The sequence below is a fragment of the Platichthys flesus genome, chromosome 2, assembly GCF_949316205.1.
Source record: "Platichthys flesus chromosome 2, fPlaFle2.1, whole genome shotgun sequence".
NCBI lineage: Eukaryota > Metazoa > Chordata > Actinopteri > Pleuronectiformes > Pleuronectidae > Platichthys > Platichthys flesus.
In genome coordinates this window covers 14439325-14454683 of record NC_084946.1, presented here as the reverse complement: position 1 = coordinate 14454683, position 15359 = coordinate 14439325, and the positions used below count along the sequence as shown (strand labels likewise).

The window sequence follows — 15359 nt, the reverse complement described above, 5'->3', positions numbered from 1 at the left end:
CACACACACACACACACAAAGACACACACACAGACACACACATACACACACAAGTAATAGAATGAAGGCAGCGACCCAAAGCCATAAAACTTCCTGTTTAAGCAGGCCAAAGGTTTGCTAGAGTCTCACGTGACTAAGTCTGTCACACAAAACAACTTCCAGAGAACAGTACATTTAGTTCTCACTCAGACCGTGAGCTCATTTTCATTTGTACAATCATCACCGACACACAAAATGGAATTTTTTGTTTTGTCACTAAGTTAAGACAATGATTAACTATTTAAAAAATGGATAATTATTTCAAAGCACCATCTTTATCTTTCTGTAATGCACTACAAAATTAAAATAGTGCATTTGTTGTTACTTCAGTCATTGATGAATATCTTGTTATCCTAACAGATGATTTAAGAAGATGTAACACAACTATACGATGAATGTGAGCTTATAGTTTAGCACAAATTTATTTAATCATTCATTTTAAAGTTTTGATTATAAATAACTGACACATAAGAAACTTGAAATTGGATTGTTCACTTATTTTTTGGGTTGTTCTTGGTTTAATTCTGTGAATAAATGTAAATTCATTGTCACCACAGCCAAGGAAGTAACAATGACTTCACATTTATTATCATCACAGTTTGTCAGTTTGTTAGTTAACTGGATTACACAAACACCAACTGACTGATTTCTTTAACAAAGCAAGATAGGGCGGCAGCTTTAGCGAAGGTATGTGTATCTTTGTGTTCCCTTCTAATTATTTGGTTGTTCTCCCTTTTGATTACCAAGTACTCATCTGATTCTGAGCAACCGGACATTAGGACTGAAAACTGAACCACTGACAGAATAAACCAAAGTAACCAACAACAGTAAGAGGGAATTGGCCAACTGAACAGGTCACAGTGTTTGAAAAGTAGGGCATGATGTAGGACTTGTTTTGATCACCTGTGCTGTCATGAATGTTCACATGTGTGTGGGCCCACGCAAGCTGAGTTTACGGGACTCATGAATTGCACAAGGCCTTCCTGTGTTGTCTGTTGTCTCCATAGTACTAAAAGTCAGACATGAGTTCCCGCTCCAAGGCGTGGGTGGAAGTCAGTCTGTGTTTGTGTGTGTGTGTGAGGGTGTGTCCTGCTCCTAATCCCAGTCAGGCGATAACAAGTCAGGAGATCAGAGCATTGTGGTAATAAGGAGATCAGTGTGTCAGCGGCGAGGACTTGAAGAAGGATCGGTGTCGGCTCTTCAAAGTCTATCTGTCTGTGGGTGGTTGCACCATATCGCAGGTTGAAGTCCAGGTTAAGCCACGGTGCAACTTGCCTCAGCACGTGAAGTGAATGTCTAATTCGCCTTCTACCTCGCACTCTTTGTGTATTAATATACCAGTGTCTGTATCAACTATATGAACGGTATCAGTCGAGAAACGGATGTAAATAAGCATTCTTGCTAACTTCGGCATATATCCATCTAGCATTTGATGGTAATTTTCATTAATTGGCTCTGTCTGCATCAAATAAACAAATACATAAAATAAAATTCACTCTATTCACATTAATTTAACACATGCTTCATTTGTAAAAGGTTGTAAAGTGTAAGAAGAGCAGTTTGTAGCAGAAACTCTTGTGTCCTTCTTGCTTTGCATATTCAAGCACTTTACCTTTGCCTGACCCCCGTTTCCGGGTCAGACTGAACACAGGAACAGTAACACACACAATTATGCATGAAAGAATTCACAGTAGAAGGAGCTGTAACAGGAACAGCCTCACCACAACTGTTACAACACAGCTCGTGAGAGACAAAACAGTAGTAACATAAACCAGGTGTTTTTGCTAAAAATGCCAAAAGTTATTTATTTACAAGAATAATTATTTCCAATAAATCTTACGACAAAACAGGGTGATGAAAGGGGGTGCTGCTAAAATAAAATAAATATTTATACAGTATAACCGAAAGAGGACTCTTAAATACGAGCTAAAATTCTTGACTAATTAAAAACAAAAAATGGAACATCAGAAAGCCCTCAAAATTTAAAGTAGTCTATTAAAATAGAAGAAACAGCATCCCTTACTAATGCGCTAAACAACATAATTCTGAGTGTATGTGTGTGTCCTCAAGCTACTTCACAACGAAATGTGTAAAATAATTCTCACATTACAATCAATGAGTGACTGGAAATGTAAAGTGAGACTTTATAGTAATATTAGAGACAGGACAAGAGTGAAGGGCCAGGCACATCACTTATTATTTGAAACGCTGTTCTCACTCTCGGGTGTCGACTCGTGTGTGACTGACCTGCGTGCACCCCCTCCAGGGGGTAGAAGAAGCAGACCAGCAGGTTCATGAGCACAGCCAGGTTGAAGGAGACGTTACTCCACACCGACATGTTTCTGGAGCACCAGTACAGCACCTGCTGGGCTGGAGGGAGACACTCACAGTAAGACATTGCACATCTTCACATCTACCTGCCCTGGAGGCTATGTTCTCCCCTGTATCTGTTGGTGGGCTTGTTCATTTGTTTGAGGAAAGTTAATGGAGGGATGAAATATGGGCAGTAGCCAGAGGAAAACCCATTAAATTATGGTGCAGATTTGTTAACAGGAGCAGAGCAAGTTTTTTCAATAACTTTTTTAATTTAAATTTTTCTCCTTTCTACACAGTGAGAGACATTTTTCAACATTTGTGTTAATTTCTCAGGAAATAATGGACAAAGACTTTATGTGAACACCAATATTCTGACTATTGACCTTATGTGTTGCTAATATAATATTCCATTCATGTTTCAGCTTGATGTAGATTTTGACGGATTGAAATTAAAAAAAGGTAAAATGCTTTGCTTAAACCAAGCTCTTGAGGTCTAAACAGCTAAAAGATATTCAATTAAAATCATACAAAATAAAGGAAAGCAGACATAATCTGGATTTTGATTTATTATTTTCTGTTCCTGAAGCAGAGGAACATAACAAAACACAAGACAGACGCAGGGACTTTTCTCTGTCCATTCACTTCTCTGACTGAGAGAAGAAAAATGGCTGTGTGTGGGTACGCAGTCTTGTTTGTGTCTGAGCAAGTGTGTTCTCAGTTGTGATTCATATGGTAACTGTACAAATGTTTCACGGCCCAGAGAACGTGGAAAGCCCCTGTCTGCTTTTAGACAGTGGAAACACACACACACACACACACACACACACACACACACACACACACACACACACACACACACACACACACACACACACACACACACACACACACACACACACACACACACACACACACACACACACACACACACACACACACACACACACACACACACACACACACACACACACACACACACACACACACACACACACACACACACACACACACGATACCACAATTAGCTCTGCTGTTGAGTAGGGGACACGCATCATTCATTTTTTGCATGTCTGCTCGTCCTGCTGAGGTTTGGAAGTCTATCCCAGCATGCACAGGACATAGAGCAGGTTTTACTGGTAACATTAATAAAACCTCTGATCAGATCATGACTATGTCACACTGACCCGGCCAGTTACAAAAAAAGACACCATGTAGTGCACACAATCAGATCAGCTGATCAGCTTGACAAATCAAGCAATTTTCTTGTGAGGGCGATTCTTTTTAAAGGTTTTATTATGACATTTTTTAAGAAAAAAAAACACCGGTCTGCCTATTCAAATACAAAATAAAAAATGTCAATGGTCTGGATCCTATATCCCTGGTGTGATAAAATCTAAGTGTCATGTGTCTTATTGGGTCCAATGTGTTGACGTTCTGTGTCACAGTGAAAAATGGTCTGGTCAAATAGGCAGTGTTTGACCAGACCATTTTTGTTTTTACCAAATATTGGCAAGGAAATCATTTTGCGTATGACTAATAAAAAAGGGGAACAGAAAGGCATGCTACATGTTATGGTTCTGTTCTTCACAGCAATAGTTACCATTGGACGGGTTGTCGCCCCTTCTTCTATCAGGTTTATAACCATTTCTATTTGCATGAGTGGCCCCTGTCATATCTGATAAAACTTAAAAAAATATACATCAGTCATGTGTATTGAAATGTGAGCATGCTACTTCCTGACCGTACCTCTGAGTTTCTTCTGCCAGTTCATCTCGTTGAAGAGGTCCTCTGCTCGCAGGAAGAAGTCGTTGATCTTGCTGCCCTGCTCGTCTCTCTCGGTGGTGTAGTAGATCCGCAGCTTGGACTCCGAGGTCAGGAACTCGCAGATGTTGGGCACGGGGAACACGATCTCCTCCATTGTTCGGTCATGACGCACAATCTGAGCAGAGGAACACGCAGTCACCTCAAAAGTTCTCCAAGGAGCCCAAACGTGTTGACCCCTGCTGGCCCATATGGACTTATTTACATAAAACATCCTCTTTTATGGATCATTCCTTTACTTTGTTTTACTTGGGATATTCTATTACGAAAGATGTTGATATTATGTGACAAGGGTTATATGACCTCTATCTGAGCCGTGTGTTTGGCGTAGAACTCCAAGGCCTCATCTCCCTCTCCGCCGGCCCCTCCTGGCCGCAACATCATGGACAGCTCCTTGTTATGACGCGCCAACTGCATTGAGGACACAGCCAACAAGTGAGCTTGTCAGAGAAAAAACAACACATGGATGTGTTTCTCATCACATTGGAGCCGAGAAAGGAGCTCTTCTTCCATTATTTTTCCCGTTACACAATATTGTGCGTCATGCTGTGCATCAACATGCGGGTCTGCACAAAATGTTGCAGGGATGAGGAGCAGACCTGGTGAGCTAAAATGTAAATGTTGTGTCCAACGTTTCTGGGGGAGGCGGCATCATGTTCCTCCTCTTCCTCGTTTTCCTCCTCCTCCTTTGCGTCCTCGAACTCCACCTCTCCCTGCAGATAGGCCTTCTTTATCACCTCCACCTACACGCACACATACAGCCAAAGCTCAGAAGGTCTTTCACTGTAGATGTTAAAAGGAATGACGAAAGAAAAGGTGAACGCCATCTTCTCACCAGCTCTTTGGGTCTCATGTTGTACAGGATCCTCTCAGCATTCTCGCTGTCATGGCGGCTCTCCATGATGGCGAGCAGCAGCTTGGATGCATTGTTCTGCGAAGAGAAAAGGGAGGCAGAGGAGAAGAGCGCTCTGAGATAAGAACTTCAGCTCCGCCAGTTTCTTTGTCCAAGGAAAACATCCAGAAACCCTGGTGCTTTAGGAAAATGCACTCGTCTGCTATTTGTCTTGGCAGAGCTGCACAAACGCAAACTCAGCTCAGACGCATGAATGTCCTGCTCTTACGCTTGTAGCCTGTTAGTCAAGTTTCCATCCGGCTGTGAAGGGAAACTACAGCAATTTTTGTGTTTTTGTGGGTTTGAGAATCCAGATTTAAACCATTATCAAAAAGTGTAAGTTCCTTCCTCAACTCCACTTACAAAAGGCCCAGCCAACTCACCTTGAGCTCCAGCACCAGGTCCATTCGCTTTTTCCCAAGTGGGTTGATGTCATTGAGGATCAGAGCGATGATGATATCAATACCATTCGACTCATGGGTGGCAATGCAATTCTGAATGAACGGGAGAATAGAACATTTATAAGAGAGGCCAGAGGTGACTTAGTCCTGGATTTCACCAGTGGCATAGTGGCCCGTTTACCTGATTTTCATGGCAGGGGCCCTGGCAGTACTCTGTAAGGCTCTCCAGAGTTTGGTTGATGAGGGCCACGTTCTTCTCATTGATGTAGAGTCCCAGCAGGCCGAGGCCCCCCGTGGTGCTGCCACAGATACAGTCTAAGAACTGCAGAGTCTCACACACAAGATTGTAGTTGTTCTTGTTGTTCTGACAGCGAAGGAAGTTCTGGGAAGGTAAAAAGATTGGGGTCGTATGAGTGTGATAAGTCTCAATGGAGTGAACTAGATATAAGCGACGAGTAATCAACCATTCAAAACTACACATAAACAAGTACAGAGCATTAAAGGAATAGTTTGCCTGAACAGCAATGGAGAAGCCAAGCCCAAGAGAAAATGAGCCGACCCAATCCGTACATGAATTCTGTTTTGTCTGAACCTGACCAGAGCCCGATGTTTCATAAACTGAGATCCTTCAGTCTTCATATGAAAGTTAGCCCAGGAGACCAAGAGATACAGCTCAAATAACCAGATCACAATCAGCTGTCTGATTACAAAATGCACTATTGCATAATTTCCTTATCCAGTAAAACATCTGCAGGCGTCACTCTAAGGTTTGCACAACACTCTTAATGCAGCGGTTTTCTCTCTGAAGTTGATCCTAAGTAACTGAAAGTCACTCTTCCCAGGTTCAGTGAAACAGAGGAAACAGGCTGTGTGAACACAATACTAAAGAAGAGAAGTTGTTACCTTCATGTCTCTATAAATAAAGACGTCAAGTCGGGGATGACCCCTCATGCAAAAGTTGATCAAGGAATTTGCATTTTGTTATAAAACTGACTAGAGCCTGATGTAAAGAAGCTGGAGACCCTTTCCACCAAAAAGACTGAACCAATGTCTCAGTCTTTGTTACATTGTTTAAATTCGAGTTGCTTAGTTTTGTGTCACATTGTAATTTAGGGACCAGACATGTAACTCGTCCAAATGAGCTTAATTTTCGTCCTCGTCGGAGGTGAACACTGCAAATCCTTCGAGTTGCTTCTGCTTCTAATGGTTCTTTAATTGTTTAATGCTCAACTTCCTGCAATTGGTCAGAAAGTCTGAGCTATCCCAAAAGGCTGCAAATCAACCAAACAGGGGTTCAGCTCCATCTGGACCAACACCACCTCTTTCGATCAGACTACATTTCAGTCCTTTGGCCTGAGGCACCTTTCTCACCTGTTATTTTCAGTTTGGATTAAACAGAAAAGTCAAAAGGTCCGGCCCAAAAAAGCTCCTACATCTATCATCAGTCAGAGGAATACAGATCCAGTTGCAAACTGTGATCCACTGTAATAGGTGTCTATAAAACCAGCAGTGTGTGATGCTCAGTCTGTGTCACCTGCAGGTCACGGTTGTGATTCTCACACAGAAGCTGGAGGAAGCGGAGTATCGGCTGCATGATGACGATGACGAAGCTCATCTCTCCGTCGTCCTGGTTCTTGTCTCCTGTGCTGGCTTGGCCGTCTGCTGAGGTGAAGTGTTCATCGGCGTCGGCCTCGCGCCGGTAGGAGGTGAAGGCCTTCTTGGTGGCGGACGAGGCCTCTATTAGCTGCTCTCTCACATCCTCCGTCATGACCACGCTGGAGTCTCTGGCTACACAGACAGAAGAACAGACTGAGGACCCGGTGCAATCCCTCATTACGTGCGATCCATAAATCCTCTTTCTGTTCTGCCTGAATCGCTTGCCTTAGTAATTTGCGCTGTCAACACCTTTATAAAGACAATACATTTGGTTTGACAGGTGACCTCTGACCTTTTTTGCGAACAGGGACGTCTTTATCTTGGCTTTCATCGTCCCTCTTCCTGTTCCCCAGGTCGCTGGTATTTACCGACACAGTGGCTTTGATTTCCAGCTGGGCCAATTTCATACGATCGTAGAAAACCCGGAAGAACTTTTCAGATTTCTTGTCCTCCGTCAGGCGGCAAAAGAAGGAATGCTGGATACACAGGAGGAGGAAAGAAAGGAGGGATATCATTTATTTATTCTTTAAAAGATATTTCAAGCATGAAATGGTGAGAGAGACTGGGCGATGACAAGCAGCAAAGGGCTGGGTCAGAACCAATCCTGCAGCCGCTGCAGGATAACTCAATCCTACGTATGTGAATGGAGAACACTGGATTTGTAAAATGGCAAATACTATGAAGGCAATCATGTGATGCTATACGGCAAACACTTGAATAATCAATATCCACAATATTAATCATCATTTCACTCCCTTTCCAAGAATGGTTGTAGCTTTTCAAATATTGGAATTTGCTGCTTTCTATATGTTAAGTAATTAAGATTTCCATAGTGTTGGTTTTGAGACTGTTTGTCAAGTTGAAAAAAAAAACATCACTCAGGTAACTGGAAAACTATGGAAGGAATTTCTTGGAAATCTTATTTTTTAATTTTAATTTTTATACACAAAACAAGGGTTAGGGTTAATTTAATTCATGGCCTAGTGTTCAGCTCTGTAAGACAAACATGCAACACGCCTGCCACATGTGCAACAAAGTAAGAACTTTATGTTCCCAAGCCAAGATTGTATTATGCAACTGTTTACTTGTTGAGTGCAGTGAGCTGAGGGTGAAACCAGGAAACATGAGGACATGGACTTGGCCTTAAATGGCTCAACCGATCCAGCTTCAAGATCTAGTTTTAAATTGTTCCTACGCTTATAAATTCCATAAAATCTTTACTCTGAATGTTCCCAGCCGACTGGTAAAACATTAATCTTCACCCGATATAAACAAATTGGTCTCGACTGGAGCCACACAAACATTATATAACTAAGTCTGGATTTACTGTGATGTGAGAGGCTTAAACGCTGCAGTTATGGCTGTGGATTGGGGTCATGAGGTATTAGAACATTTTCGAGCCCGCAAGAAAAATGCATACATGGTGTCCCGTCCCACAGGCCTGTTGTGATTGTGTAAGAGCTGTTATCTGCTGCAGCCTATAGAAAGACTTTGACCAGCCGGGGCTGCCTCACAAAAAATGACGGGAGAGGGAGAAGCCCGGCCTCCTTACAGAGACACATAGGGACGGGGATGGCAGGGAGTGGAGAGAGAAAAGCAATAGGGCCGTTAGACAGACAACAAAGAGAGATTAAGGGAGTAAACGGGAGAAAAGTGAAATGATTGAGGGAGGTGAAACACGAGTAAGAGATAGGGCGGGACAGATTTTTATCAGTCAGTATCTAGGCCACTTCTCTTCTGTTACATAACATTCTGTCTTTGCAGATTAGATGTAAAACTAGGCTACTAGAGGAAACAAATAAATGATAGTCACAAGGAAATTCGTACGCAAAATGGACAAAAAAAGCCTTGTTTTTCCTGCTCAAAGGAGACTGTTTAAGGGTGTATTTTCCAAATGCTTTACATGGATTGGCATTTAGGGTGAAAGCACAGCTAAGTCTTTTCATCGAAAACAAAAAAATCTTGACCAACCAATTAAGTTGTCAAAAACCAGAGCGAGAGAGAGCGTGCAGCATAACTCGGAGGCCAAGTTTCTTCCAGAGAGACAATGACATAACTGCACCCTGAAGCAGAATTCCAGAGCACTTGTGCCGTACCCCAGTCCTCCACCACTGAGCAGCAGCCCTCCAGCACGTACACACTCTGCCAACGCTCAGGGACGAGGAGATAGCGAGGGTGAGGAGGGGCCGCCGCAGGGCAAGGCCATCACGCAATAAACATGATGACAGAGAGAAGAGGGCAAGGGAGAGAGGATAAGCTGTAACCACACTCACAACTCACAGAGTGCTTGAGATGGGGAGGGACAGGGGGGGGTAGCAATGGTCATGCCTGTCTGTGCTCACAGAAGTCTGTCCTGAAGCGAGGGCCCACAGAGAGGGAGGGAGGGGGCGCAGGAGGTGAGGCGTGAGGCCCAGGGCCAGGATAACACACGTCAATGAGACCAGAGCAAACAGAGAGAGGAGCTTTTACCATCACACTCCCCCACCCTGTACCATTACATAACTTGCGCACACACAAAGACAGATAGACACACAGACACACACACGCACACACGCACTTCACTTACAGTCCTAGCACGTGAAAGCCAGAGAGTTCAGACGGTCACACACCCAATGACTTTTTACACTCACAAAACTGGGTCAGCAATCTCCAGCATAGGCACATGCCAATTTGGAGAGGACACACCCACATGCTCCGCAATAGGGTATTCTCTCCAAAACTCTGAGTTTGCCAACTTTATTCTTATGTAATCATCCATTTCCCAGAGCCTCTCCTTTTTAATAATGTCGTATCCCCCCTTTCTGGGATATCCCGGGGTTAGAGGTACTGCGCTGTGGTCTCAGGGTGCAGTCAAGCTCAGGGTGCAGGGCCGGGCAGGACCGAGCACCGACGGCTGTATTTCATCTCATGGATCGGCGTTAGCTGCAGCAGGTATTATATTTCACTGTGGTAGAGGTAAGTTGCTTGATTGATGGTGTGTGAAGGGGAACTCATCGGTCATGTTGGAGTTATTCATGATTTATTCCTGCAGGGAAAGTTCTCACTTGCAGCAGCAGACTGAACGTGTCATTTCATTTTACAGCCCGTTTCTAAGAACTGGGCTGAGCGGAGTGGGTCGAGCATGTCACTGAAACCAAGCCCGTGTATAAAGAAGAAAAAACACTGCAGCACACTTTCATTGTGTTGTATAGCTGCGTCTTACCGACATTGAATCAGAGGCAAAACAACAAAACGTTCATGTCTAACCCTGCCTATGCCTCAGCAGTGTTTCGGAGCTGCTCTATACACACTCTGCTGTCGCATCGAGACACCATCTGTGTTTTGACCGCACTTGAAAAGCAAGGGCGCGACTGGCACGATGAGGGATGACTCTACGGATGGCGTGTCGACACGGTGGTCAAGGAGAGAACGGAGTGATAGTAGCAGCGGAGGAAGGAGGAGGGAGGTGGGAGAGGGAGAAGCATCGCACGGGCTCCCTGCAGGTTTGGGTAAACACAGAGCCCTGTCTGTATCCATGGAGACGAGCCCTGAGTGGAATGAGACGGGATGAGGTGGGGGCGGACAACACAGAAAAACAAGGTCATAGCGCTTTCCCTTCTCTTCTTCCGTTCTGCCACTTGGCATCAACAAAGGGATGTTATGCAACAGCTATTTATACCCTGGCTCCCTCTCACCCTCCCTCTCAGGCCGGGCAGCACCACATGCAAACCAAATGGAGCTGCTGCTCTGCTCCGAGTCGCTTTCCCCTCATCGCTCCGCCTGCTCCTCGTCTCTCAGACCAGACACTTCTCTTGCCATTTTTCCAACTTTATACGAATGCTGTTTTCTTTTTCTTTTTTTACAATACCGATTGTTTGCAGCTGCAGCGCATGTGTGTTCCGGAGGCAAACAGGAGAGCACGCCACACGGTTGCACGCCAGATGGATGAGGAGTGAAAAGTCACAAGTCGCCATGTCACAACACAATTTACAGCTGCCTGAGGTCTTCCACAGAGAAAGGAATGTGACAGGGATGAAGGAGAGTGGTGGCGGCTGAGCGAGCTGCAAATACACTGACTGTCAAATGTCTGAGTTCCTAGAACATGCATGTTATTGCTTCGCATGGCAGCAACGGCAGAGTGCGTGTGTACGTGTGTGAGGGAGTAAGTGTGCATGCAATCTTCAGTAATTCTGTGTGGTATGTGGGTCATGAGTCAATAGTTAACTGTGTTACACGAGAACAAGATCAAACAGGTGCTCGGCTTCACATGACAAATAAAAGATGCTCGTATTATTCCTGAAGAGGCAAGTAAAAGTGCTCAATCCGGTGTTTAGGAATTGAAGCCAAGCTAATTAAAAAGTCCCGAAAACAAAATGTGCAGATGACTGTGATGAAAGCCAGGATTTGTTCACACGCAAACAGGAAGTCACATTTGAACACAAATATTTGCACTATATGCTAAATTTCTAGCGCTGCATGCAGAGTAGGACCCTCACGGTTCCAGAAGAAACTTAAGAATGCTGGGGTTGAGAGGAGCTCCAGTTTCCCTTCAATCCCCTCTGTGCCCCCCCCCCCCCCCCCCCCCCCCCCCCCCCCCGTCCCTCTACCCTCTCTCTCCCCACTGCCCCAGTTCCGGAGGCCCAGCATGACCCAGTTTGGGCCGAGCGAGAGAGCGAGAGGAGCGGTAGGGAGGCTGGAATGTTTTGAAGGCTGAGACATTCCTCATTGTTCATTCACACAGGCCTTATGTAACTCGGGCTGACGATCACGTGACGTGGCTCTGCAGCAGCCGTGGGAAGCCAAAGTATTATCACCACAGTGGTTTCCTAGCTGTGGTCTGATTACGCAAGCTTCGTGCTTACACAACAACCTACAGATGGACGGATGGACGGACAGAAAGACGGAGGAGTCGACAGACAGAAGACACATGAAAAAGACAATCAGAGAGACAGAGAGACAGAGAGAGAGCTAGAGACAGACAGGTTGATTAGCTAACGTTAAAGCAAAGAAGGAAATGCATAAAATTGTGTTCGCTGATTCGCACCCAAAATAAGAAATACGTAAAAACATGTTTATAATAAATCGATCATAGCACTGATGATATCATTAGCAGCTGCCCTCTGAGCCACATGATGACCTGGTAGATATGAGGGGAAGAAGAGACGCCGTGGCTCACTGACCTATATACTGTAGATCCTCTAGTAATGAGAACCTGCATCCATGACACCGTGTGTTGTTTTCAGTGATCATATTGGAGCAGGTCATCTACAGATTCTCTGACGGGTAAGCTGACCCTCTAAACAGATAACAGGCCATTCAATTAAAACTCTGCAGATCAGTTGCAGTTTCCCTGGGAGAAATTTAGTCTTAACTGACCTGAATGGTGGTGTTTCCACCTTCCAGCAACGCTATGGCCAGGAGGATGCTTTCCTGGAAGACTCGGTCACTGGTGGTGTTCATGATGAGGTCAATAACCAGGTCAGACGCTCCTTCTTTGTCCAGGTGACACTGCACCTCCGCCAGGCTCATTTCAGCACGACTCAGGCCCCCGGGGCCCCCTAAGGCTGCATGACAGAGACAAATCAGAAGCCAGTATTTAAGGTTTATGACATAGATGAACACTTTTAAATATGTATTCCAGTCTTGGCAAATTTAATCAAAATTGTAAAAAAAAAAAAGAAAAATTAAATAAAAACAGCACTATACAAAGTAAATTGCAGGTGATCAGCAATGACCATGTCCAAAGGAAACATGACAGCAAGAAAAAACTGGAAACAGTAACTATCGCCTCCTCTTACAATATCCTTGAATGCAGTCTCGTAAACTTTTCTATTTATCTGGACATTATAGAAGTCTGTTATTTTGATTCTCAGTTTTAAATTGGGATACCTTCATTTCAAGATATCGTTCCTTTCATTATTTAGAGCCGGACATTCCCTGACTCAGGTTGACGTACTTTATTATTACAATGATCCACTTAAACAGACCCCAGGCTCAGTGACTGTGACACTGGGCCCGTGCTGGCCAGTTTAACTGCACACTTGTGTAATTAAGATTAAGATTAAGATTAAGATGAAACATTTATTTATACCAAATACATGCAAGACACACTCATGCAATGGTAGGTAAATTTATCCTCTGCATTTAACCCATCTGGTGCAGGACACACAGAGCAGTGAGCAGCCATGTCCAGCGCCCGGGGAGCAGATGTGTTGGGAGAGTAAGGTGCCTTGCTCAGGGGCACTAGACAGGGTAAGGAGAATTCTCTTGGATTTTTGGACAGATCAATCCAGGTTCATCTTTTGTTGTCTCTCCGTGGAGTCGAACCAGAGACGAACCAGAGACCTTTTCTGCCCATAGTCCAAGTTTCTGCCACTAGACCACCGCCTTCATTGTACATGACTCTGCCTGCACGTCCCCCCGAGACCCCAGCTTCTGGGTACATATGGAATTCTAAGCTCGGCTCTTGTTTCGGCAACAGGTGCAAAGGCTGTTTCCACAGGAAGTAGCAGCCTGTCACCTAGCAACAGTGAAAAGTGGATCACGCAGGGGAGGGGTATACTTCCTGTGGTCTGGACTTTTGCCAACATCTCGGTGCACATAGAAGAGAAGGTGACCTGAAGGAACAAGGGGGGGCTTCTCTCTGTGTTTTTGATTTCAGAAGAAATACTGTTTGAACTTGACAACATCTGGGCCATTTACCACAACTGTATAATATACATAATAAATACATTATGGTGTCACAGCCATGTTACAGGGATAGAACAATTTGTGCGGGAGCATACAGAAGTCATTCTTGTTACTAGGTCAGTACTAAGTTGGCAGCACTCAATTTATATTCAAAAACAAACAACCACGAATGGCACCAATATGTCGCACGACCACTGAACAGATACGTCGCTTCAGTATTTTGACTGTAGATAGAAACACAATGACCATGTTATCAGGTGGTGATAAGCGTGTTGTGCTCTGCGTGCTCAAAGGGCAGCGCGCAGCACAACTCTGATAACCGGCTCAGGGCCAGACAGAGGCCCGTCCTTATGTAACTCCATCTGAGAGGAGCCTTGCTCTGCTGCGACTTCAGGGTCAGGGTTTCCTTCCCCTTGTTGAGGGAAAGGGCAAAGGATGTCGCACCCTGTTAAGCCCTATCAGACAAATTGTGACTGTGAATATGGGACCAAATAAATTTGGATTGATTGATTTTTTGATTAACAAAAAGTAAAGTTGTAGACTTTGCCCCCCGATGGTAGCTCGAGTCAGTGCTGGCACCAGAGTCATGCCTCTCTCTGTCAGAGGCTGCTGGTTAATGTTTCTCTGAAGCATCAGCTCACACAGAGATGCTGTGTTCATGGCCTCGTGTGAACCGGCTCAGCTGCACTTCCTGCTGGAAAAGAAATGAACGGCAAACTTCTGTGATCTGTGTCGGAGATGCGCAACAACTGTCACGCTGTCCCACCTGATTGGCTTTTGCTCGGTCCTACCGGACTGAGGGGGCCATTCGCGAATGACGTCAGGCTGTCCCTCCGCCCACCACTCCGATGGAAGTTGCCATAGTAACGGTTCACCAGAATCTGTCTCAGCGCTTCGCCCTAAGAGAGGAGAAGAAATGGAGGGATGTGATGACGTTATGTCAGCAGCGGGGAGAGAGGGGTTGTTGTATAACAGGGAGACATTCATCCTCAGTGATACACTGCGTATTTTAGATTTCTTTAAAGACACCTAAACACACAATGATAGCCTGCCATCACGGCCACGCTCTGTAATCCACAGGAACGGAGCGTGAACACAAACTTTCCGATTTAAATATTTAATTAAAAGACTTCCTAAATTTCTTTGCATTAAAAAGAGTCAACTGAAGTATATGTCATTTAACACCCACGCAGCCGCTGTTATCACCAGCAGCAGGGACTCTGTGCAGCGACACTGTGAGGTCCTGGTTTTCACCTAGACAGACCTGGGGCCAGCCCTCCCACACCGTGACTCATCCTCTGTCGAGCAGCCAGCGGCACGACTTTGACGTTGTTATGGCAACCGCAGCCCAAAGCTACCTGAGAGACCTCCCATGGGATCAAGTGAAAGAAATGAGAGAGAATGGGGGCTTTTTGTGTGCGTGCGTGTGTTTTTTTTTGCGTTATTATGTGAAAATCATTGTCAACTGTGGGTGGTCCTTGATAGACGACAGTGGCTTTATGTAAGCTCTGCTGCCGTAGTTATGCTCTGGAGGTCAGGATTGGTTTAAGTGGGAGGTGTGATGA

The 15359-nt window shown here is 44.8% G+C and overlaps 1 protein-coding gene across 1 annotated transcript in view; it reads right to left on the bottom strand.

Annotated features, from left to right (window-relative positions):
• Positions 1–15359, bottom strand: part of itpr1a (inositol 1,4,5-trisphosphate receptor, type 1a) — a 64535-nt gene that overhangs the window by 13541 nt on the left and 35635 nt on the right. Inside the window, exons 41-51 of the mRNA XM_062399971.1 lie at positions 14561–14693; positions 12481–12668; positions 7418–7601; positions 7004–7257; positions 5651–5851; positions 5452–5562; positions 5012–5107; positions 4776–4919; positions 4480–4587; positions 4102–4294; positions 2287–2409 (exon numbers count right to left, since the gene is read on the bottom strand). Of these exons, the coding sequence (XP_062255955.1) occupies positions 2287–2409; positions 4102–4294; positions 4480–4587; positions 4776–4919; positions 5012–5107; positions 5452–5562; positions 5651–5851; positions 7004–7257; positions 7418–7601; positions 12481–12668; positions 14561–14693 (1735 nt within the window). The remainder of the gene's footprint in view (positions 1–2286; positions 2410–4101; positions 4295–4479; positions 4588–4775; positions 4920–5011; positions 5108–5451; positions 5563–5650; positions 5852–7003; positions 7258–7417; positions 7602–12480; positions 12669–14560; positions 14694–15359) is intronic.